Below are 25,546 nucleotides of genomic sequence, written 5' to 3'. Positions count from 1 at the left end.
TGTCTACGTTCCTCAGGGGTAAGAAATTATATTCTCATTACAAGTATGGTGAGTGTCCGATCGGCTGTATGACTAAAAGACTTGTCCTCTTGATAATGCTTTTTAATGGTTTATGATCGATATAATTCTAATTCCTCATTAGCAAAAGGAGGAGGGGGGAGAGAGAGCCCATAAGGCTCCGGACTCCTCCATGCAAATTAGAAGCGAGCACCGCAAAGGCTCACGGGGAGAGAGGCTCCACCCCTTCCGTCTCGAGCTTTTCGTTTGAGCTGTCGCGAGAGTTGGCCGTCCGGGTTGCCGGAAGCCGCTCTTGACTCCGGCCGCGGGGCGGGCTCGCCGCAGTCGGCTTCTCCTCCGTTCTCCGCTAGCTGCGCGCCGCAAGATGGCCGATCTCTCGCTGGACGAGCTCATCCGGAAGCGCGGGACGGCGGCCAAGGGACGGTGAGCGGCCCTTTCCCTTTTCCTCGAGGCTCGTAGGGGCCTCGCTGCTTCTTGGGGTTCGGGGGCGGAGGAGGGAGCGGCTCCGGGGGGCGACGCCGCTTGCGCCCGCCCCCTGCGTCCGCCGCGCTCCTTATTGGCCCGGCCGCGCGGGCCCAGCTGCTGGTCGGTCCACTGGCTGCTGGGCCCGGGAGGCCCGGGAGGCCCGATCGCAGGCGAGCCGAGGGCTGGGCGGGCCAGGGCCTTGCTCCCCGGAGGATCGGGTCCGGGGGGACCACGGTGGCGCCGTCTCCGCTCGGCCTTTAGGTCCTGGGAGTTAAGAGGGCGGAAGTTGAGCGGAGGAGCCGCCAGCCCAGAGCTGTTTATGGCCAGTTCTGCTGGTTCTCCTATGCCACGGTGCTTAGCCCGACCCGTTTTAAGCAAAGAGCTCTTTCATAGGCGAGACGCCTTGTTCCTTTCACTGTGATATCTGTAATGGTTGTCTGATCGTTTTGTTTTCTCTTGAGGCCGGCTTTCACATAGCCGGAGCGAGCCTCGAACTCGCTGCGTCTCCGAGGCTGGCCTTAAAACGCCAAGAGTCTCCCTCCTCCTCCCGTTTCTCAAGGGCTGAGATGACAGGCCAGTTTGTTTCCGTTTTGAGAGCCGGCGTCCTCCATGTTATCCAGGAACTCCTGATCTCAAATCCATCCTCCTGCCTCAGTCTCTTGAGTAGCTGGTGCTCCAGGCGCTCCGCTGTTGCTTAACTATTTTATTCCGCATTTCACAAACGGGAAAGCTGGAGCCAGAGAGAAAGACTTTCCCAAGGCCACCGAGTGCCCCAACTGAGTTGGCCTCAGGCAAAGACAGACAAAACAGTTCCAAGAGGGTGGCATTGGCATTCATGGATGTATGCCCTGATGTCTTAAGTGAGACAGTCAGACTCAACATACTCTTAAACATCGATAGCCATTTCTAGCTTTTATAAATGTGCAGGTGAAAAAGTGGTTAAGTCGGCCCGTGGTCAGCAGGCATATAGATACACTGCTGTAGGTGTCAGGAACTGTTTTCCTGGGGCTGGAGAGATGGCTCAGCAGTTAAGACACCAACTGCTCTTCCAGAGGTCCTGAGTTCAATTCCCAGCAGCATGGTGGCTCACAACCATCTGTAATGAGATCTGATGTACTCTCTTCTGCTATGTTTGAAGACAGTAACAGTGTACTCACATACATAAAATAAATAAACCTTTTTATTTTTTTAAGGAACTGTTTTCCCAGACACTGATCTGCTCAGCTATGCCAATCCTTCCCTACGCCTGTGTCTAGTAAACACTGTTGCCTCCTACACTGAAAGGAGACAAGCTCCCTCCAATCTCAGTGCCACCCAGCTCACCAGCTCTTATTGTCACATGTCTTCTGGGTCGTAAGAGAGATTGACACCCACAATGATTAAGCCATTTAAAAGTTTTGAGCGGGGCAGTGGTGGTGCACGCCTTTAATCCCAGCACTTGGGAGGCAGAGACAGGCGGATTTCTGAGTTCGAGGCCAGCCTGGTCTACAGAGTGAGTTCTAGGATAGCCAGGACTACACAGAGAAACCCTGTCTCAAAAAAACAAACAAACAAAACCAAAAAAAGTTTTGAGACCTTTTATTGATGGCTAGGCCATGAGTCAGTCACTTAGTGACCATGCTTGGGGATACATTGTTTTTAAAGACAAAACCAATTACATGGGTGCTGGGGAGGAGGTCACACTAGTGAGGAGTTTGGGGTGGCCTGTAATATGTGTTTTCTTGCAGAGGTCAGCAGTGTGTTTCAGACACTCCATGACATTTTATTTGCACTTCTTCATGGTTATTTTAGTTTCATGTTAAACTTGCACAGACATCAGTTATATTGGTTCATGTCTGCAACAAGGGAGGACCATGGACATTCCCAAAAGCAATTCCAAGGCGGATGTGGCTGGTGATGGTGGAAGGCTGAGAACTGTTTAGGCTGTGACCCCCTCCATGAATTCTTTTCTTTTCTTTTTTTTAGATTTATTTATACTTTATGTGAGTGCACTGTTGCTGTCTTCAGACACACCAGAAGAGGGTGTTGGATTCCATTACAGATGGTTGTGAGCCACCATGTGGGTGCTGGGAATTGAACTCAGGTCCTCCCGAAAAGGAGTCAGTCCTCTTAACCACTGAGCCATCTCTCCAGCCGCATGAATTATTTTCTTTGCTACTTCATAACTAGTTTTCATACTATTACAGGTCGTAACGAGTCAGTTTTCCTGGTCTTAGGTGATCCCTGTGAAAGTGTGGTTCAATTCCAAAGCAGTCTCTTTCTACCGATGGGTTGAGAATTGCTAGTCTAGGTGGACACAAAATATGGGACTCATTCATTTTATTAACCCCACTCTGCTGTTTTCTCAATTCTCACAGATCTTCCCTCAGGTAAATGGGGTGGAGTTGGCTCTGGGTTGTCCAGCATAGCTGAACCTGCTCAGGCCTACAGGTTGCTAACTGTTACTAGGCTCTGCCGTTAGATGGTCCCCTCAGTTCCTGATGCCTGCCGTCTATAAAACCTATTTGGTGTGTCTTGGGATGTGCAGTCTTATGTGAAGCAGTGGGGACAGCTTCAGGGAGAACAGATTGTGAACCTGCCACACACTGTTGGAGTTTGTCAAAAGACCCTCATTCACAAAGTCCACAGAGACCACCATCGCTGCAAACCGCATGAGGATTTTTATTGATCCAACATGTTGGGGACTCTAGCACGCAGGCCAGAGGAGAGACCGAGAACAAAGAAAGAACACACTTTTTATACCTTTGTAAGGGACAGATTTGAGCAACAGGGTAACTGGCTTATTCTAATTGGTGTAGCAAGTAACCCTTTCAGGCATTGGTTGGTTTGCATAGCGACTACCTCTGGCCTGGTGACTCACTTTGCTTGCCTCGTGGTGGGTTATTATGAGTTGGTCAGCAAAGCAATAGTACATTTTGAACTTATGGATCAGCTATTAACGTCACAGCTATTAACATCACAGGGAATCCTAGCAAGGTCAGGGGGGGTCTGTGGTCTTTCTCAGAATTCAGTGTGGGGTGTGGTAGGGTGATTTCTAATCTTGTTATGGTTATTTCTCTGAGAACAGCTAATATTATTTTGGCAACTGTAGACTTAATCATTTTGAGTGCTAAAACTATGTTTTTACATTTGTTTAGTCAGCCAGCTTCCTTATTTGTCTCTGTACTTGGCCTGCTAGTATAGTTTGGAAAGCCCTTTTTGAAGGGGGAAGGTACTGGGTGGTCTTGAATTCATTTTGGATATTACAACACACACTCACACACACACACGTTCTCCTGCCACATAGTGTTCTTGCAATGGTGTTCTTAGCATTTTGTTCAGAGAACTGCTTGTGCAGGAGAGGCCCTGCTTGTTAGCTGTGACGTTGCTATGACAGTACTTGAGCTCATGGTTTGAGGTAACTGAGTGGAGAAGTGAAAGGAGAGCATACAGCCTTACAAAGGAGGTGCCCTACTTCCTACTTGTAGGCCTCGCCCCTAATAGCCCGTTTAGCTGTGAACTCATCAGTGGAGCAGCCAGTCGGTGGGGTTAATCCTTCATGATTCAGTCACCTCTTAACAGCACCATCAGGCCAGGCATGGTGGCACCCGCCATTAGTCTCAGCACTTGGAGACAGAAGTAGTTGGATCTCTCTGAGTTCAAGACCTGCTTGGTCTACATAGAAAGTTCCAGGACAGCTAGAGCTACACAGACAACCCAGCCCCCACCCCCAATCCCTCAATGCCAACCTAAACTAGAACCATCTAGAAACCAACCCTTCGTTCTAGATCATACCCATAACTCCCCCCACCCCCCAAGACAGGGTTTCTCTGTGTAGCCCTGGCTGTCCTGGAACTCACTCTGTAGACCAGGCTGGCCTCAAGCTCAGAAATCTGCCTGCCTCTGCCTCCCGAGTGCTGGGATTAAAGGCGTGCACTACCACTGCCTGGCACCTTAAAAGTGTGCCATGTTAGAACTGAGGGTGGTAGGTAGAGCAGGCCTGTGACCTCAGCCCTGGGGAGGCTGAGGTAGGAGGCCTGTTGGCCACCAGGAGCTGCATAGACCCTGCCTCAGAAAACAAAGGATGTACCTTGTAGTAAGTGTTGAGAGAAAATGGGGGGGGGGTGTCGTGGAGCTTTCCTTACAGGGGGAGAAGTGGGGACTGCGTGGGGAACGGCTAGGTAAGGAGGCTCTGTAGTCAGACGGCCTTGGTTTAGCTCTGCCTCACCTTCCACGCGTACAGAACACCGCCTGTCTAGTTCTTGGGATCACTGCTGGTCTAGTTAGAGTGTGCTAGCGTTGATCAGCTATATTTTGAGGAGTCTTTGGAGCCGAAGTGGGTGGAGGAAAGTGAATTTAGGTTCAGACCATCTAACCCTGGCCCCAGTGTTACTCCTTGTTGATTTGGGCTGAAGGAAATGTGGCTGCAAACACAAAAAGCAAGGGGAAGAAAAGTCTTCAGTAAAGGAATGCGTCCTACTGTCTTGTCTGTATTACTAATTTGTATTAAACTGTTTTGTTTTCTCTGTATAAATATTATCTCAGTGCTGGTCAGCGGTTAAGAGACTGGCACCTACCTGCCAGTGGTGGCGCACACCTTTAATCCCAACACTCGGAAAACAGAGGCAGGGGGATTTCTGAATTCGAGGCCAGCCTGGTCTACAGAGTGAGTTCCAGGACAGCCAGGGCTACACAGAGAAACCCTGTCTAGGGGAAAAAAAAGAAAGAAAGAAGAGAGCACTGGCTGCGGCTCTCCAGTGGGCCTGGGTTGGCTTCCCAGTGCTCACATGGCAGTGTGCGACTGTCAGTCCAGTCCCTGGGATCTGATATCCTCTCTTGGCTTCCCTGGGCGCTTGGTACCCAGACATAACAGTCAGGCAAGCCCATAAAGTAAAAGATAAGTCTTCAAAAACAACAACCCCCGCCCCCAAGTGACCTCAGGGCCAGTAGGATAGATCAGCAGGTTAAAGAGTCTTTCACCAAGCCTGACAACCTGAGTTCTATCCTAAACTTGTGAAAGTTGTCCTCTGAGCTCTGTGTTTGTGTGGTGGTATGTACGTGGCCACACACATACATTATCTCACATGCTCCCTATGGTGTATTTAAATATAACTCAGGGCTACCCTGATGAGCCTCCTTTGTGTCCCACATCTGTCTTCCACAGAACCAGAAAGGCAAGGCATTCTTTTTTTTTTTTTTTTTTTTTTTTTTTTTTTTTTTGGTTTTTTGAGGCAGGGTTTCTCTGTACAGCCCTGGCTGTCCTGGAACTCACTTTGTAGACCAGGCTAGCCTCGAACTCAAAAATCCGCCTGCCTCTGCCTCCCAATGCTGGGATTAAAGGTGTGCGCCACCACTCCCGGCAGGCAGGGCATTCCTATTCCTTACACACCCTCAGTGTATGCCAGGCTCTACTTGGAGAACAGGAGTGGGAAGGGTCCATTAGACATCAGCCTTTCATTTGGTCTACAGTGTCCCTTCCCAGGAGCTTAAGGAGTAGCTGGGGGCGCTTGAAAGCTGTTGCAGAGTTGCACTGCTAATCTTGACCTAGGTGGTGCAGTAAGAGTCCTGCTCAGGGCAAGAGAGAGATGGCTCAGCCATTACCACTGTCTGCTCTCTCAGAGGTCCTGAGTTCAATTCCCAGCAACCACTTAACCCTCTATAATGAGATCAGAGGCCTCTTCTGGCCTGCAAACATACTTATAGGCAGAACACTGTATACATAAAAAAAGAAAAAAGGAGTCCTGCTCAAAGGTACCCTTCCTTACCTTCCCACAGACACAAAACCCAAAAAACAAAAACAGAATGTATTTAGGAAATTCAGTAGTTCCTAAAATGGGATGTGAGGCTGCAGGCTTAGAGATGGGATGAGACTAAGACCACCCCCTACCCCCCCACACACACCCCCATCCCCGACCCCGGCATAGGGAAGGACTTTGCTAGTCTTCAGCAGTTCTGGGGCAGGTAACATAATTGACTGTTTGAGGAGGCCTGCCCCTAGCTGGAGTGTTTATTTGAAGAATTCCGATGACTAATGCCTGTCCTGTCTTGTAACCCGTGCTGCTGCCTGCTGGGATGAATAGCTGTCTTTTCATGTAGAAAGAGGAGATGTGATTATAGAAAGCTGGAACACAGAAACTCCCAGAGCTGTGAAAGGATTTGAAAGAATGCCTGTAACCAGGGAATGAACGCATCAAATTGCAAAGTAGCTACTCCCAGCAGGAGCAGCGCCCACATCCCTGCCAGATCCTCTCCTCCACAAATGCACCCCTAGGTACAGTAGACCAGTAGCATGCATGAAGGTGGCCACTGGGGTTATGTGACATGGCCGTGCTGAGCTGTTTTCATTACTGTCCTGTATTTCTCAGTATGTCCCTGTCACCAAGCAAGGCATTACTATAGATTCAAATGTCAGTCCAGGTTGTCTTGGTGACTAGTGTGTGACCAGCTGAGCACTTTCCCAGTGTTCTTCATGTGCAGTCTCATCGTAATCAGCAGGAGAGTGTGCCCTGTCCCCGAGTAAGACGAGAACCCGAAGATGTTGCTCCCCCTAGGGACAGTAGCCATCTCACTTTGAAAGTGTTACTGATGCTATTTGTTGGTGTCTTAAATAGACAGAAGGACATTCAGATCGTTCTTCACCAGTAGTCCCTAGGATTAGGGTAATCTCCCTGAATATTACACTAACCCTATTTATAAGCTTGTGATGGAGGGTTGGGTGGCTTGTTTGGTTCTAAAGATTTGCCTACTCAGTGTAGTACCCCACACCTTTAGTCCCAGCACTAGGAGGCAGGGGCGGATTGATCTCTGTGAGTTCGAGGCCAGCCTGATCTACAGAGTGAGTTCCAGGACAGCCAGGGCTACACCAAGAGGCTATCTAAAAAATTTTACTTTGTTTTTGGTTATCAGAAGGGGAGATGAGAGCCTCTGGGACTGGGGTTCTAGATACTTGTGAGCTGCCACAAGTGGGTGCTAGGAACTTAACCCTTGGTGCTCTCCGGAGAGCAGCAGATGCTCTTGGCCAGTCTCTCTAGCCCCTCCCTCTTTCTTGGCAGAAATGTTTCATTGCTTAAGTGATTAATGAAGCAGATAACATAACTTTTTAAATTTTGTTTATTTTATGTATATGAGTACATTGTAGCTGTACTGGTGGTTGCAAGCCCTGGGCTACAGTTGGCTTTTCCACACACTGCTTGTCTAGAATACCCTTTGACCACTGCTTTTCCCAGTCTGCGGGATCAGATCTAAGCTTCCACTTGTTTGTGACGACCCCACAGGCTGTGCCTGTGTCTTCCTTTCCAGTAGGACTGTGTTGCTTGTTTGATGGCTGCAGGCCATTCTTCAGCTTGAAGCACCTGGAGGCTTATCCTTTCCTGCTTTGGGTAATCTGTGACTTAGGAGAGGTCACTGTCCCTCAGCTTATTAGTACGACTTGAATAGCAACTCTGTCTGAGTCCATAGCCAGTTTTTATTTTTATCTTTAATGGACATCACCAACAGATGTAAGAGACTATGAGAAAGCCTGTAAGGGCTCCTTCAGTGTGGTGTTAGGTTCTCTTAAGTAACCCCACTATTGCCTGTGGCTTCCAAGCTATGGGCCCCTAAGTCAGGGGTAGCCCAATTGAACGAGGTATATGTTGTCTGCTTCATAGCTGTTTTATTCTCCCTAATCATGGGTGCTGTCCTCCTCCGTACCTCAGGCCTCATTCCTTTTGACTGGCTTCTCCAGTGGCTCCATTTCCTTGAATCCTTTTTTCCCACTACTGTGCTGGGGATTCAGCCAGGGTACATTGCACGCTAGACAAGCCTCTACCACTGAACTGTGTTCTCAGCCTCATCTCCTTGAGTCTTTGGGTAAGAAAATAAAGCCACACCAGACAAGTACCACCTTCCAATTTAAAGTTACTCTGCTTGATTCTGTAAGGAACTCCAATTCTTCTGTCAGCCCATCCAGTTCTTGTATGAACTAAGGAAGTGGACCTCTTCCCCCTACCACCAGGTGGTTTGTGGGGTTTTGTGAGATTCCCCCATCAAATTTATAATCCTCCCACCTTGCCCCCACACCCCTTGTTGGGTACTGGGATTACTGGGGTGCGGTCTTTAGCAGAGGAGAAGGTGGGCAGTTCTCTCCAGCGACTTGAGGAGGAGTCAGGTAAGAGGAGGGTCCTTGTGACTGGTGACTTGCCCAGTGTGAGGCGCTTCCTGGGAGGCTCAGGCAGTGGATTGGAAACAGTAGGGCAACCTTGTTTGTGCAGCATAGCTCTTCTGGGTTTGGTGTGCAAGTTAAAAATGCAGCCCAGGTGTCCCCAGAGCTTGGAGCTGGGGGGGAACTGACAGCTCCGTATCCAAGATGAACCACAAGAGTTTCTGAGGCTTAACCAGCTCCCAGTGCTACTTGTGAAGTTCTAGGTCTGGAAAGGAGATGAATCTCTTTCTCCTCTTCCAGCTCAGGGTTGGGAGAGAAAACAAGGAAGTTAGCGGGTGTAACAGGCACACAGGACAGTTGTCTTGGGGAATCAAGGAGGGTTTCTGAGAAAGGAGATGACATTGAGAAAGTACCTTAAACGTGGTTGTCCTGACTGCAATGGAAAGAGGCCTGGCCTGCTGGTTGAGTAGGCAGGTAAGCCAGGCAAGAGAAACTGCAGACTCCTGTGTGTTACTCAGCAGGGCTGGGGGTGGCCTCTCCAGCCACTGGAGGCCACAGGAATGGGGCATGATCAGTGGAGTTTCACTCAGTCATCCCTCCCTCCCCCCCCCTCCTCCTCCTCTTCCTTCTCTCTCTCTCTCTCTCTCTCTCTCTCTCTCTCTCTCTCTCTCTCTCTCTCTCTCTCTGTGGTTTTGTTTTTTGTTGTTGTTGTTTGTTTGTTTTTTGGACATGGAGTTTCTCTGTGTAGCTCTGGCTTTCATTGTATAGACCAGGCTGGCTTCAAATTGCTTGCCTCTGCCTCCCAAGTGCAGGGATTAAAGACATTCACCACCCCCACCCAGCTCATTTCTAATTTTTTTTTTTTTTTTTTTTTTTTTTTTTTTTTTTTGGTTTTTCAAGACAGGGTTTCTCTGTGTAGCCCTGGCTGTCCTAGAACTCACTTTGTAGACCAGGCTGGCCTCGAACTCAGAAATCCACCTGCCTCTGCCTCCCGAGTGCTGGGATTAAAGGCGTGCGCCACCACGCCCGGCTCATTTTTGGTTTTATTTTTTTACTTATGTGTATGCATGTGTGTATATGCCTCTGCATGTGGTGCCTGAAGAGACTAGAAAGTGACATCATAGCTTATGTGGCTGGAGTTGCAGGGAGTTGGTTGTGGGCCACCTTGTGTGGGTGCTGGGAACCAAACTTGGGGCAGGAAAAATAGCAATGGTGTCTCTTTACAGCAAAGACTTCTCTCAAGTCTTCCTTTTTAATTTTAGGAGATTCTGAAATTGTACATTTGGCCGGGCAGTGGTGGCGCATGCCTTTGATCCTAGCACTTGGGAGGTAGAGGCAGGTGGATTTCTGAGTTCGAGGCCAGCCTGGTCTACAGAGTGAGTTCCAGAACAGCCAGGGCTACACAAAGAAACCCTGTCTCGAAAAACCAAAAATAAGGGAAAAAAAAAAAGTGAAATTATACATTTTTTGGTTACTGAACAGCTTTTTTAAAAAAAAAAGATTAACTTGTTTTATGTATATGAGTATTTTGTATGAATGTATGTAGTGTATGTATGTATGTGTAACATATGTGTGTCAGAATAGGGCATTGGATCTCCTGAAATTGAAGTTACAGATGGTTTTAGACCACTGTATTAGTCACGTTTTCATTTGCTGTGAAGAGACACCATGACTAAGGCAATTCTTATAAAGGACAACATTTAATTGGGGCTGACTTACAGGTTCAGAGATTCAGCCCATTATCATTAAGGCGGGCATGGAACTGAAGGAGCTGAGAGTTCTACATCTTGATCAGAATGCAGCTAGAAGTCTGTCTTATAGGCAGTTAGGAGGAGTGTCTCAAACCCCACCTCCAAAGGGATACATTTCCTCCAACAGGCCCCACCGTCTAATAGTGCCAGTCCTGGGAGCTGGACTTCTGTTCACTGCTTATGTTCAGTCTCAACCACTGAGCTGAATTCTGCTTTTGATATCTATCTACCTATCTATCTATCTATCTATCTATCAAGCTGTGTCTTGCAGTCTCACTCAGACCAGCTTTGACTCAGTCTTCTTGCCTCAATCTCCCAAATGCTCTGATTGCAATCCATCCTGCTGCGGATCCATCCTTTATCTTTATTCTGTTAGACATTTGAGTGCTGAGACCTACAGGTCGGCTTCCTTAGTCCTGCTAAGAGGTACCTGCCTGCATAGAGGCACCATTTGTTTTAAGGGGCAGCTTTACCAGGTCTGCCTGCCTTCCACACAGAAAGCAGGTATATAAAATGTTGACTAAAAGAATGCCAAGAGAGCAAACAGTTTGAACTGGTAATGGGTTCTCCATGGTTTTGTTTATGATGCCAAGCTAAAAGCCTGGGGCGAGAAAGAAATATTTATGTTTCTGTGTATTTGGGTGCCAGCAGGGTTGTGGAAATTCCGGGACAAGCTTTTTGGTCAGTGTCTCCAACTCTCCTCCATGGGCTGCTCTTAAGCCCCTGATCCATTTCCTGTTTGATTATGTGTTTGCAGGCTCAGTGTCAGGCCAGGAATTGGAGGTGTCCGGTCTCGAGTTGGAATCCAGCATAGTCTTGTTAACCAGCCAGCTCGCACAGCCACCTTCCAGCAGAGATTTGACGCCCGACAGAAGATTGGGCTCTCAGATGCTCGGCTCAAGCTGGGTGTCAAAGATGCCCGGGAAAAGCTTTTGCAGAAAGACGCCCGGTTTCGGATCAAAGGGAAAGTACAGGATGCCAGGGAGATGCTGAACTCACGAAAGCAGCAGGGCACTGTGCCCCAGAAGCCCCGCCAGGTGGCTGATGCCCGGGAGAAGATCAGCTTGAAGAGGAGATCCCCTGCTGCGTTCACAAGCCCGCCCATTGGGACTGTAACCCCAGCTCTGAAGCTCACCAAAACTATCCAGGTAGGTTGTGGCTCCCCTCCAGCGTCTCCAGAAACCTGGGGAGAAGGCTAGAAGTATGCAGGGAAATTTGGGGAATGGCAAAATGCAGTTTGTTCCAGATGTTGGTCCAGCACATTCCGACTTCAGAAAGGCATTTCGGACAGTCTGTGGAGCACGGGGTGTTGTCTTTCAAAGAAGAGGTCCAAAAGAATGAACTGACTTTGCAAAGTGAGACCAAAGTAGAGAAAAATGTAGTGTTACTACTTCAGTTTTATAAAAGAGAGTAAGAAATGGGAAGTAATGCATTTGACATTACTCAGTCAGCCAGTCAGTCGCAGGACCAGGGTCGGAGCCCAGGAGATCTGACTGCTTGTGCAGTGCCCTGGCCACCCCAGACAACCACCACTCAGGAGGAAAGGAAACTGCAAAGCTAACTGTGTAAGTTTTGTTCACTGAGCCAAGTTCATTGAGCTCTTCAGGTCCGTTACTGCATGACCTTTGCTGATAGCTGTTTACACCAAAGTATTTTAAATTCGTTGACCTACGTAGCGTGCACATGAACCCTCTGGGATGGATTGTGACTACTGGATGTTCCTAGGTTCCACAGCAAAAGGCCATGGTGCCACTTCATGCCCATCCTGCTGGAATGAGGATCAATGTTGTCAATAACCACCAGGCTAAACAGGTAGAATGAGTGTGTCTGGTACCCACGTGGGGGTCTGTATGCATGCATTTTGCTTGACGAGATCTGTTAGGGTAGATCGGCTGAGGACTGGCCTGAGGCTCCTATTTCAAAGTACCAGAAGGTTTTCACCTTGGAATTTGTGAGCTTTAAGAAGAAATTTGTGCCGGGCTTGGTGGCACATGCCTTTAATCCCAGCACTCAGGAGGCAGAGGCAGGCAGATTTCTGAGTTCCAGGACAGCCAGGGCTATACAGAGAAACCCTGTCTCGGGAAAAAAAAAGAAGAAGAAGAAGAAGAAATTTGTGCTAGCTGTGATGACGCACACACTTAATCCTAGAGCTTGGGGAGCAGAGGCAGGTGATGCTCTATGAGTCTGAGACCAGCCTGATCTACATAGTGAGATGCTACTGCAGAAAAAGAAGCAGAGGCCCTTTAGAAGACATGATGATGGTTCATACGTGTAAGCTCAGTACTTGGAAGTTGGCTCAGAGCTCATTCATTTGAGACCTACCTAGGCCATATAGTGATTTCAGGACCGCCTGGGCTACAGAAAGAGACCTTGTTTTAAAAAAAGAAACTTCTTAATCCAGGCATGGTGTATGTATAATCAGGGAGGCAGAGCCAGGAGGGTCACAATGTCTACAACAGCCTCAGCTACATACATAGGGAGACCTTGTCTCCAAAAAGAAACTTTTTTAAAAAAAGATTTATTTATTTTATATATGTGAGTACACTGTCACAGATCCCATTACAGATGGTTGTGAGCCACCATGTGCTTGCTGGGACTTGAACTCAGAACCTCTGGAAGAGCAGTCAGTGCTTTTAACCGCTGAGCCATCTCTCATGTAGTCAGGCTGGTTTCTAGTTCATTATGAACATCATTCGATATTCCTGCCTCCACCTTCCTGGTACGTTGTGTTGCCGATGAAACCAGAGCTTTGTGTTTTACCGTCTAAGCAGCTACTCCAGCCTCTGAGAGGAAACTTGTTGTTGAGAGAGGAGAGGCATAAAGGGCAGTAGAAGACAGGAAAATCAAATAGTGATTTATAAACACTGCATGTGTCTAATGGGGAAAACACCCTCATGTGCCTGTCCACCAAGCAGGCACTACTGAAACTCTGCTGGAGCTTCCTGTGCTGGGAATGTGCTGGGCCTTCCGGTCCTGGACGAGTACTGGACCACTGACCCACTCCTCCAGTCTTCCTGGTTTTTCCTTTGTTGCTGCTACTCTTTGTTTAATACCTTGGTAGGATTGAGAGTATATTCTCACCCAATTTTTTAATGTTCCTTTTTTTTTTCTTAAGAATTTGTTTCAAATTTATAGTAACATGTTTAGCAACTGGCTAATCTTCTGAGTTGACATTTTTCCTTCCAGAAATACTATACTGTGAACATCTTTGGGATAAAACTCTTTTGTAGGGTTTAGGTTTACTCCAACAGACCAGACTGTGGGATGACTTTCTAAGCCAATTGATACAGTCTTGTACTTCACAGCGACATTGTACTCAGTGATAGACTGTCTACAGAGGCATATACCAGACTAGCTATGCAAAGCTCTATTATCTTATCATCTAGGTTTGTGTACGTAGTATAAGTATACTTTGTTATCTATTCACAATGACTTCCTTCCTCAGACTATGTCTCTGACTGAATATAAAATGTTGTAGAGTTTCTGGATATACATTTGCTACTTATAAAAAGGTATTTCTGGCCATATGCTTGGGAGGCTGGGGACAGGAGGATTTAGTTTCAGGCCAGCTGGGCTACATGGATGTTTTACCAAAAAGGAATTTCTGAGCTCCTGTACATAGAAGTAGTTTTTAGCAGGTGTTATTGGTCTGTGGTAGGAGTCCCCGTGAAGCCTTTGGTCACACGTCTCTCGACCCCTGTACTCGTGTGTCGCACTCCTTCCTACGTCCTTGTTCATTTAGCAGCCATTGCTCTGCTCTTGGTTGAGATGTGTGTTGAGGGCCTGCATGCTGTCTTAGCATTTATCCAGCTGATGGATTTGTTTATTTCCGGGTGCTAGGGATCACTGAGCAATATTCCCTAGCCCAGCTACTGTTTGTTTCCTCTCAGAACTTGTATGACCTGGATGAAGATGATGACATTGTGGTGCCTGTCCCTCCCAAGCAGATGAAGTTTGCAGCCACGGGCAGCCTTGTTCACCACATGGTATGCCGATTTTTTTCTTTCTCTTGCTGCATCAGATTAAGTGGACGGATGGGTGAGGTTGTGGACAGGCCTCTCATTAATTTGGGCTATAAGCTTTTTAGAGCTGTAACTAGCCAGCTCCTTGATTTAACATTGCTAATACTGGGGTGTCAAGGTCCTATGCAGTGACAATGAAGAGCTGCAGTCCCAGGGGCTGGTTTGAATCACTTGAAGGAAATTGTGTCTTAGTCCATTTTCTGCTACTGTAACAGTACAGCAGCTAGGTAAACTGTAAGCAGTGTAAGTTTACCAGGAAGTCAAGAAAGTTGGCTGCATCAGTTAAGGGTCTTGTCAGACATCATGCAGAGAAGTGAGAAAGCTGAGTCTGGGAGCCTGAGGAAGCTCCTGCTGCAGACTCAGCTCTGGCCAGGATCCCAACGGTAATGCAATCTCCTGGGTACTGAATAAGGCCTGACAGTGCTCGTGACGTTGAATGATGCCAGCTCATTTACTTACAGTAAGGAGACGATTTGGGTCTCCCTGTCTATGCTGGCTTAGTCCATTGCTTATTCCAGGTGGGAAAACAGTGCTTAAAGTAATTCATTTACGATCGCTGCTGCTTCTCAATGGCATGGGTTTCTTCTTACGATAAGGAGGCAGCACATAGAGGGTAGATGAACCTGTTCAACATTACCCAGCTTGTACATGGAGTTGTACCCAAGTAGTACATGGAGTTGTTGAGCTAGATCAGCATGGCTCCCAGGACATTGTCCTGGCTCTTGAGACACAGGAAGTGGCTTGAGAGAGTGGAGTTTGCCATGGGGAAGATGCTTCAGCCAGAGTAGCAGAAGTATGGTGAAGTGACCCTGCTGCGTTCTCTCTACTTCTCTGGCTATGGCATCCCTCCTTTCTTCCTGTTCAGTTGACAGCAAACCTAAGTCAGCAAAACCACTGCTGCTTTAGTTCCCGCGTCTTTCTAGACAAGTCAGTATGAGGAGTTTGTTTCCAAGGGACCAGACCCTCAGCTCTGGAGGGGCTGATTCTGAGGTCTGTGTGTGCTAGGCTTCTTACAGGAAGCTGGAGCTACAGAGGCTCACTGTTCATGACCTTGCCAGGTCAGAGACCAAAAGCTAGGAGTTCTGTGTCTTCCTAAGAGTTCCTCGGGTCTGGAGAGATGGCTCAAAGGTTAAGACCACTGACTGCTCTTCGAAAGGACCTGGGTTCAGTTCTCAGCAACCGTATGACAGCTCACATCCATTTGTGACCCCAGTTCCAGGAGATCTGACAGATATAGCTACAAACAAAACACCAATGCACAGAAAAGAAAAATTAATCATTAAAAAAGAAAATACAAAGAGTTTTGTGTTCAGTCATCTGCCAGCTGATAGCCCTTCCATGGCGTTAGACACTTGTGGAGCAGTGAGCTTGACCTCAGGCTTTTGGCCTTTGACCAGCTGTAAATGAGCCTGTGGCTGTTGAGTCTCAGGTCACATCCATGATGACAAGTCAAGCAGGAACAGTTTATTTGCCGCAGGCTGATCAATTAGAGAAGTGGCCAGACCCTCAGCAGGTAGCACACAGGCCTTTTAAGCCATAAAACTGAAGCAGGAAAAAAGGGCAGTAGGGACAACTTGACCTTTATGATGATTGGTTGTATCTATGTCAGCAAGTAACTAATTGGTCCTGGCTAACTCCAGGTTTATCTGGGAAGGGTGGGTGGGTGGGGTCCGGGACAAGTTATTTACTAAAACTAAGTAAGGCAGGGGGCGAATGGAGGAGGGAAGGGTGGAGTTACCTTGGTCCTTTCTTGGCTGTCTGTATGAAATTCTCTTGCTCTCCCTAGTAGTGGCATTGCTGGCTAGTGTACTGGCCGCCTTACCCTAAGTGCTTGGACTGAGGCTTTGGGGGTCTAGCATTTGCTTGTTTTTAGCTCGTCACACAGTGGCCTGTATCACTGGTCTCTCAGACTCTTCTTCCTGTTTGTGCAGACTGGACTGAGCAGTTCCAAGCTGTCCATGTCCAAGGCCCTCCCTCTCACAAAAGTGGTCCAGAATGATGCCTACACCGCTCCTGTTCTCCCCTCCTCTGTTCGAACCAAAGCCTTGACCAGCATGTCCCGGACGCTGGTGAACAAGGAGGAGCCTCCCAAAGAGCTGCCGCCTGCTGAGGTAAGGGGAAAGCTACAGCTACGTGTTGGCCTGTGTTGGGTGTCAGTGTACCCTAGAGGGTCTTCAGAACACTCTATGACGTGGATGTTACCTCCCCTTTCTGCAATGAATAAACCAGCGAGCTTGCTGATCTTCGGTGAGCTTGCTGGGCAGTGAGGACCCTGGTAGAGAGAGCACACTACATGGCATGAGGGTCCCAGGAGAGAGTACTGAGAACCAGGAGGAGATGGTGTCTTGGGTCTCTCAGGAATTTAAGCCTACACCATTTGTTCTGACTGGGTCTAGAAGCAAGGAAAGCATTCTGTGCGGAAGCTTGGGGTGAAGGGTCTGGATCCCCTAAGAAAGGAGCAGGAGTCTCCTGGCCTGCACTGTCCAGGGTGTGATGGATGCACTCCGAATGGGTTTCTGCTGTGCCTTCCTGGCCAGTTGTCTGGGGTGAGTTTTGTGGGGTGCGTGCTACTTTCTGACTCTGTTCGTGCTTGTCGCTGGCAGCCTGTGCTTAGCCCCTTGGAAGGCACCAAGATGACCGTGAATAATCTGCACCCCCGAGTCACAGAGGAGGACATAGTTGTAAGTACCGTCATGGGCACCTGACCTTTTAGTCACAGGCTGCTTCTGTGGGATAAGTTCCTAGGACCATGGCAGGTCATGATTTGCTGGAACTCAAAGGATGCTCATGTTCAGGGTAGGGCTTTTGGTTTGGTTTGGTTTTGGTTTGGTTTTTCCAGACACTGTTTCTCTGTGTAACTGGCTACCCTGGACTCACTTTGTAGATCTGGCTGGCCCTGAACTCACAGACCTCCGCCTGCCTCACTACTCCCAGCTCAGGTTTAAGTTCTGATTTGCTACTCTCATCCATTTTCACGTGGTATACTCTCTGTGGCCTCTGCCTCCCCTGTCACAAAGATGTGGTGACTACATATGAAGACCACATGTACAGAGCACTCCTTCAAAGATGAGTTCAGTTGAAGCCGGGTGTGTAGTTCACACTTGTACTTAATGCCATACTTCATCCCAAAGGCTGTGGCAGGAAGCCAGCTAGGAGGGGACACAGCCTGAGAGCAGAAGGCAACACCCATTGGCCACCTGTCTCTTATTTGCTAGGATTCTCCTGATTTTAGTGCTCAGTCTCATGCCATGTCCTGGGAACCCCTTCATCAGGCAACCTTGACTGTCAGTCATCCAGAGTAGGACACCAGCATCCATAGTTGCAAGTCTCCCTCTCCATGATGCACTAGCCACTGCCTTTCCCCGTCATTCTGTGGGTCTATCTCAGAGGTCTCTGAAAACCTTTTGATAAGCCTGGACCCAGTTCTAGCACAGAGCTCTGACAGTCCATAAGTATTATCACTGTGGAACTGCACAGGGAGAACTTGGGGCAGGGCACTTTGTGGGCGGTCCCTTGTACTGCAGGTGAAGAAGACCTGCAGCCAAGGACCCACCCTGAAACCCTGGGTGTGCCGCTGCAGTGCAGTCTTTGGAGAGTGAGCGGCAAGTGGTCTGCATGTCCCTCCCAACCTCACGTGTCCTTTGCAGGAGCTTTTCTGTGTGTGTGGCGCTCTCAAGCGGGCTCGACTGGTCCATCCTGGGGTAGCAGAAGTTGTCTTCGTGAAGAAGGATGACGCCATCACTGCTTATAAGAAGTACAATAACCGATGTCTGGATGGTAGGTTAGGGGAGGCTACCATCACGCTCCCCTCTGTTTTAAAGCAGTGAGCTTTTGGGGTAAACTATCCTCAACATTGGTACAAAGACGTCTTGGGGAACTCACCCTACTAGGGCTTCTGGATACCAGGAAGAGGCAGTGCTGTGCACTCTCTGAGTAGTGTGTCTCAGTGGATGAGTCTCTTAAAGGGTCTGGTTGGGAAAGCCGATTGCCATAGCTCTCCCTTCACATGTGGGCGGGCTTGCGGTCTCAGAGGCCGGGAGTCTTGGCTTCTGGGGAAGATCTACCAGTGAATACACAGCTTCTTATTTAATCTCAAGCTCCACAGTTGGGAGCCCTGGGCCATGCTCCTTTTTCGCTTGCTCATTATGAGTGTGCTGTGGGCCTGCTGAGGACCAGGGCTCTGTACTAGAAGCAAGGAAGGAGAGAAAAGCAAAGATGGTTTACATTCCCCTGTTGGCTGGTGGTGTTGACCATGTTTTGTGTGCTTACCTGCTGAATGCGTCTGCTAGAGAAATGTCTATTCTTTGCTCGGTCTACCCGTTGGATTCTTTTTTGTTTGTCTCTGAGTTTTGAGGCATGGTTTTTCTGTGTAGCCCTGGCGCGCACTCACTCACTCTCTCTCTCTCTCTCTCTCTCTCTCTCTCTCTCTTTCTATATATATATATATAGGCTGGCCTCAAATTCAGGTCTCTGTCGTCCAGTTTCTGGGATTAAAGGCATGGGGCACTTTAATCCCAGATTAAAGGGGGGTGGGCAGCGCATAGGTTAAGTGCAAGGATAAGGACCCAGGATGAGACCCCTCTACCGTGTGGGAGGCCACATGCTGCCGTGGTGCCGTAACTGTTGGTGCGGTAGCAAATGGATTCCCCTTTGTGGGCCTCCCGTCCTTTTTTTTTTTTTTTTTTTTTTTGATGGGAGTGGGTGTATTTGCACACAACAGGGTCTCCCTCTAGCTTAGCCTGGCGTCAAAATCAAAGCAGTACTCCAGCCTCTCTCTCCCAAGGGCTGAGATTACAAGCATGCACCAATAGAGCAACTTAATTTTGTGGTGCTTTTTTTTTTTCCTGGTGCTAGGGATCAAACCAAGGGCCTCACATATGGGAGACAAATACCCTCCCACTGAGCTACAGCTCTGACTCTGGACCTTTAACTAGCAGTGTTGACTGACTAAATTCTTAATTCATGTGACCATTTCTGTATCACCATAGCTAATCGTGGTGCTCATACCAGAGTACCTAAGACAGTCTAGCCTGGGCTGCGTAGTTTCAAGACAGCCTAGGCTATAAAATCAGAACTTGTCTTAAACTCAGTAAGGTTATTAGTTGATCTGATTTTAGTGTTGTGTTTCAGGGCAGTAGGTACACCAGAGAGAGATAGGTGTGGCTGGTTGGTGGGGCAGCCAGAACACACACTTCTGATGCTTCTTCCTGACTGTGTCACATGACAGATGTCATAACCCTGAGGCAGCTCCAGGAAGAGCAGATTCACCAAAGCATGACAGAGACTTTCCTGCGCAAAGGAGCACCGCTAACCTCTTTCACTTGGAGCGCTGGGAGCCTTCTGTCTGGAGAGAAAGGGACTAGAGCCTGAAGGCACTTCGTTGATGCAGAGTGCAACATTGCCCTGAAACAACTCTAAAATTAGATCAACTAATAAATAACCCCACATATATTAGTGTGCTTTCTGTTGCTCTGATGAAATACTTGAGGCTGTATTCTTTTTACAGAAATGAAACTTAGATGGGGTTTTCAGAGGCAGCAGTAGCATTGGTTTGGCTTAGATGAGGACTTCCTAACAAAGCTTGTTGTTCTCATCACACACGTGCCATACTTGGTGATCATGTTTACAAAGGATGAAACGTTGGAGTGGGGAGAGACTCTTCAGTCACCTTCCCAGGGTGTAATAGGTGAAGACTTGGTGTGATCTAAGGTGTAAATCAGACCTCACAGCTCTGTAGGATACACACTCAGAAAACAGCCACTTAGCTGAACCCCCACACCTGCTAGATAGTTTCTTCTGTATGTCCTGCACTAGCTATCCCAGGCTGGTTGTAAACTTGGAATCCTTCTGCCAGAGTTTCAGTATTTACATTTCTGAGCTGTGTCATCATGCCTGGCTTCAGTGGTAGAATTTGACCCTTGGTCATGGAGTTGGTGGTCCTTCTCCTCTGATGAGGAACAGGTCTCTTGATGGAGCCTTTTCATTTTTGATTTTCAGGGCAACCTATGAAGTGCAACCTTCACATGAATGGAAATGTCATCACCTCAGACCAACCCATCCTGCTGTAAGTGCTGGGGGCGCAGGCTAGGACAGAGTCTCTGCTCTAAGTGCTGGGGGCGCAGACTAGGACAGAGTCTCTGCTCTAAGTGCTGGGGGCGCAGGCTGGGACAGTACCTGCTGGTTTATTCTGCACTCACCTCTTATGCTCAGTGGTCAATCAGGATGCTTGAATTAGAACCAAGGGGTTTTCCTCAAACTGTCTCCGGGGTTTGATTACAGTGTCATATTGATTAATATGACAGTGTCCAGCACCTCTGAAGGAAGTGGAGAGCAAGCTCTCACATGTGCTTTGTATGACTGCCGTCTCCATGGTAAACAAGTAACAGCACTTCCTTGGAGTTGACTGTGTTGAGTGATGTTGGACGACACCTGGCATGTGTCCCTGGCTCACTATTGAGACTTTTGAGCCTGAGGTGTATAGAATATTGAGGCTGACAGAATAGAATTTTTCTTGAAAAAGTAAATACACCCAAGGAGAAGCTGAGTCACACCAAGGTGGGTGGAATTGTGCCAGGCAGGCCTAGAATAGAATAGACTCGGGCATACAAAGACAGGGTTAGATTCTAGGTAATAGATGGATGTTGACTGGACAAATCTGTAAAACTGTCCCAGAAATAAGTTGTGCTTTACAAATGTTTTGGAAAGGGACTGCAGAGATAGTTGAGTATTAAGAGTCCATACTGCTATTACAAGAGGACCCAGGGATGGCTCCCAGCACCCATGTTGGGCAGCTCAAAACCATCTATGAGCATCTGTACAAACATGCACAGATACATACATATACATAATTTAAAATTTTAAAAATAAAAATGCTGAAGTTTTTTTATGGCCCAATCATTGGGCTAACCAAAATTAATGTGATTGACTTAGGTTAGACTTGAAGGATTTGTGTAATATGTGACCTTGTTTGACCACCCAGAAGAACATGCAGCGTTTCCAGATGTGAAACTTGAGCACTCAGCAGGCTGTAGCTAGGTTTTGTTTTGTTTTAACAGTAAATAAGGGAAATTCCAGTTTCCAATCAGATGGGAGTCAGATAGAGGGATGTGGAGAGCTCATCCATGCCTAGCTCTCAAAGATGCTCAGGGGACCTCACCACCTAGGGAAAAACTGACAGGGATTCATGTTCTCTGCTCTAACAGGCGGTTGAGTGACAGCCCCTCAGTGAAAAAGGAAAGCGAGCTGCCACGGAGGGGCAACCCTGCCTCTTCCAACCCTCCTGCCGAAGTGGACCCTGACACCGTTCTCAGAGCGCTCTTCAAGTCCTCGGGGGCCTCTGTGACCACACAACCCACAGAATTCAAAATCAAACTTTGAGGAGGGGAGCGAGGCAGCCAGAAACAGGGCAGAGGAGGGTGGCTCTGTTTCCCAAGGCAAAGTTGAGACCAATGGGCTGTCGGACTGAAGCCCCCTGAACAAGGGATGAGGTACCAGGGAGAGCTTCCTCGCTGGACGGGACCCACCTTTCTGTGTTGTTTACACCTTGCCCTTCTGTGCGTTCCATTTCTGTAGTATGTTTCCTCTTTCCTCCATTCATCATCAAGGTAGGCTGTGTTTGTCGGTGTGCCTCCCCTGCCCTCGGCCCCTAGCTGATTTCTCCCCTAGATATGGTGCACTGTTTCCCTGGGTGGCCTTCTTGTGGCCCCATGGGCCACAGGGTGCAGGAACGTATTGGAAAGACTGCTTTTTTTTTTTTTTTAATTTTTTTAAAATTTTTTTTATGTTTTGTTTTCAAGAGTTTTCTTGTTCTGTTGAAGTTTTCACACAAAACGGAATGAATGGGACCTCCTGCCATTCAGTGAGCACTAGGACAGCTGGGACCTCCTGCCATTCAGTGAGCACTAGGACAGCTGGGACCTCCTGCCATTCAGTGAGCACTAGGACAGCTGGGACCTCCTGCCATTCAGTGAGCACTAGGACAGCTGGGGGCTGCGTCAGGCTACTGGCTTCCTGTGTTCTCACCACTGTCCCTCTAGCCCTGACTGCAAGTATGCAGTGCTGGATGACGGGCAGTGTGCAAGGCATCCCAGCATTCATGGTCCCTTGTTAGTGTTGTGCCAAAGGCCTTGGGTCAGTTCTCTCAGCTTCCATATGGAAGTGAGGAAGGGACCTGTGCCTATTAGCCCTCTTGATTCTCACCTGATAGGGCAACATCAAAGCTTGGTGTGGGTGTGGGTGCCAGCTCCAAGTTGGCTGAGCCTTTTTCCAGGTTCTACCCGGGCGCCTCTGTGTGTTCTACAGCACAGAGGACTTCGGGGAGATTGATTGGATCAGAGCCATTGGCTGGCTCTGGCTCTGCTTTTCTGCCTTCAGTTATCTACAGAACAGCAGGTTTGCCTGAAGTGCAGCCTTCACCAGGGCATTGTCTCTGCTGGTGTCAGTGACCCACATTGATGAGTGGTCTGAGCAGCTGGTGGGTTACTTTACCCAGTGTGTTCCTGCATTGTTTAGTGTGGAACTGTGGGCAGGTGCCGAGTGTCAGATAGCATCGGTCCAGAGCTCGTCAGAGGCCCCTGACAGTGGAAACAGAAGATGCTAAGCTGTCATAGGTGGAGCAGGATCCTAAGGACGCACAATATCAGTTGTGCGTGCTGTAAAGGGACAAACCGAGGAAGTAGAGGAAGCTGCGGCACTGTGACCCATTCAAGGCTAGCACAGTTAAGAGAACTTCAGCTAATTCTTATTTTCCTGAGTTAGATCCCAGCCCATGCCCAGCTGGAAGGGTCTCTTTTGGGTCAAAATCAGTCCTTCAGCTCTAAGGTTGCCCAGCAAAGGAATCTAGGAATGACAACTGCAGTGTCCACTCCTAAACACCTCCTTCTCTTACACCCTTCGAAATGGGTACAAACTTAATTCTTCTCAGAAACTGGAAGACATTCCTCTGTGTTTGCCCCTTCCTGACCCAAGAGACACCCTATACATGAGGGCCCAGCTCTTTACCTCTGGGGACAGCTGGCATGCCTTTGGCTTTGTGTAGAGTAGGGTGGTGAGACCCTTCCTGGCTCCCCTGCTTTGTGAGTTAGGCGTGCTGGGGCACCCTCCTGGCCAGGTGGTACTTTGGGGACTTGGGTGTTTGCATCATAATGTCATCTTGGGAAACAGAAAAGAAGGTGGGCCAACCCTCATGTCCCCCACTCCCTTGCATTATTTCTTTGTGTCTTGTTCAGGAGAAAAGAGGGCCTTGTTACTTTCCACTTCTCAATAAATGTTTGTTATTCCTAACTTTGAGCTATAATGTCTTTTTTCATGGATTTTATTATATTTATTGGATGTCTGTACATTTCATGACCCATGTGTGGTGGTCAGGGGCCAACCTGAGGGAGTCTATTCTCTCCTTCTGCCACATGGGTTCTGTGATTGAAACTCAGTTTTATCAGGCTTAAGGGTAAACACCTTTACCTATTGAGCTAGCTTGTTGGCTCTGGGCTGTTCCCACACACACATTTCTGTGTGTGTGTGTGTGCATGTGCATACATGCGCAAGTGCACAAGTGTATGGGCATACTTGATGCTTGAAGAGAACTAGATGGTGCCTGGAGAACTGGAGTTACAGTTGTAAGCTGCCTTGTAGGTACTGGGAACAAACCCTGGTCCTTTGGAAGAACAGCCAGTGGTCTTACCCCTGAATCATCTCTCCAGCCTCAAAGTAAATTCTTTTTTTTTTTTAAATATTTTTTTTAAGATTTATTATATGTAAATACACTGTGGCTGTCTTCAGACACACCAGAAGAGGGCGTCACATCTTGTTATGGGTGGTTGTGAGCCACCATATGGTTTGCTGGGATTTGAACTCATGACCTTCAGAAGAGCAGTCGGTCGGTGCTTTTACCCGTTGAGCCATCTCACCAGCCCGTAAATTCTTAAGATCAGAGATTATATATACTTCCAAAGTACACTCAAGAGTGCACATTCCCAGCCGGGCGTGGTGGCGCACGCCTTTAATCCCAGCACTCGGGAGGCAGAGGCAGGCGGATTTCTGAGTTTGAGGCCAGCCTGGTCTACAAAGTGAGTTCCAGGACAGCCAGGGCTACACAGAGAAACCCTGTCTCGAAAAATGAAAAAAAAAAAAAAAAAAAAAGAGTGTACATTCCCATGGACCAAAACCCTGCAGTACAAACACTAAACCCAGTGGCTCCATGTGCAGTGAAGGAGACTTCGGATTCCAAGAGTTTAGATAGCCCTGCCCCTCCAGATTTGCTTTCTGCAACAACTCCCTAGCTGGTTCCACTTCTCACATGCAGCTTTCTATTAGATATCCATGCCTCTGACGTCTCTATCATCTTGGAGTCTCTAATGCAGCCCAGGCTTCACCATAAAGGTTACGCTGTGGAATGAGCCTTGCCTCCTTCCAGCTTTGTCACATACACCAGTACCACGAGAATGCCAGGTCTGGCCAGCTTGACGGGGTTCTGGTCCCTCCCAGCACAGTAGCAGCAGCTTCTGTGTGGAAGGTAAACTTCTAGGCAGTTGTCTGGGAGCAGGAAATCCCTTTCTTTGCTAGCTGGGAGTGCTCTTGCGGGTGCAGAGTTGAAGGTGTCTCTTTCCACCTCACAATGACAGCCTCTGAGCACATGGCTGGGCTGCAGCGGAAGGTTTCTCAGGCTGTCCCTTTCCAAGTACTATTCTATCCCTGTCAGCAAGTAGCTACTTTCCTGATGCCACAGATCACCTGTACACTGTAAAGTATTCCTGGGAGTTTAAGTTCTCCAGAGTGAGACAACAGCTCCCTTGTTCCTGCAAACCAGGCCTCACACCTACTTATATGTCAACTTGACACTAGCAAGTCACCTGAAAGGAGGGAACCGCAACTGAAAAAATGTCTCTGAGTTCCAGCTGTAGGGAGCCAGCATCTTCTTAATAAGTGATTAGTTGGGGGAAGGCCCTGCTCATTGTGGGTGGGGCCCTCCCTGGGCTGGTGGTCCTGGGGTCTCTAAGAAATCCAATGGAGCAAACTACGAGAAGCAAGTCAGTACGTTTCATCAGCCCCTGCCTCAGGGTTCCTGACCTGCTGGAGTTACTGCTCTCGCTGCTTCTAATGAACTGTTTCATGAAACTGGAAATAAAGCCTTCCTCCCCACATTACTTCTTAGTCGTGTGTCATCACAGCAA

The 25,546-nt window shown here is 48.3% G+C and overlaps 1 protein-coding gene across 2 annotated transcripts; it reads left to right on the top strand.

Moving 5' to 3' along the window:
• The first annotated feature begins 257 nt into the window (after positions 1 to 257).
• Positions 258 to 23,668, top strand: Poldip3 (polymerase (DNA-directed), delta interacting protein 3). Of its 2 annotated transcripts, NM_178627.4 has the most exons (9): positions 258 to 441; positions 11,114 to 11,504; positions 12,082 to 12,168; positions 14,247 to 14,342; positions 16,310 to 16,489; positions 16,982 to 17,059; positions 18,026 to 18,155; positions 20,376 to 20,442; positions 21,581 to 23,668. In NM_178627.4, exons 1-9 carry the CDS (start codon positions 383 to 385, stop codon positions 21,753 to 21,755), a joined length of 1,263 nt encoding a protein of 420 aa, NP_848742.1. In that variant the 5' UTR covers positions 258 to 382; the 3' UTR covers positions 21,756 to 23,668. The 2 variants fall into 2 exon arrangements, with proteins under 2 accessions (NP_848742.1, NP_001334011.1); NM_001347082.1 differs by lacking the exon at positions 12,082 to 12,168.
• The last annotated feature ends 1,878 nt before the right edge of the window (positions 23,669 to 25,546 follow it).

The sequence above is a fragment of the Mus musculus genome, chromosome 15, assembly GCF_000001635.26.
Source record: "Mus musculus strain C57BL/6J chromosome 15, GRCm38.p6 C57BL/6J".
NCBI classification, from domain to species: Eukaryota; Metazoa; Chordata; class Mammalia; order Rodentia; family Muridae; genus Mus; species Mus musculus.
Note: the sequence above shows the minus strand (reverse complement) of the source record. Positions and strands in the feature narration are given on the sequence as shown.

What these genes read in the sequence shown, in the direction of transcription:
- Poldip3 (NM_178627.4), top strand. Translation starts at nt 383, where the DNA reads ATGGCCGATCTCTCGCTGGACGAGCTCATCCGGAAGCGCGGGACGGCG. An exon ending in ATAACCACCAGGCTAAACAG is followed by an intron (nt 12,169 to 14,246) that starts GTAGAATGAGTG and finishes GTTTCCTCTCAG; the next exon opens with AACTTGTATGACCTGGATGA. An exon ending in GCAGCCTTGTTCACCACATG is followed by an intron (nt 14,343 to 16,309) that starts GTATGCCGATTT and finishes CTGTTTGTGCAG; the next exon opens with ACTGGACTGAGCAGTTCCAA.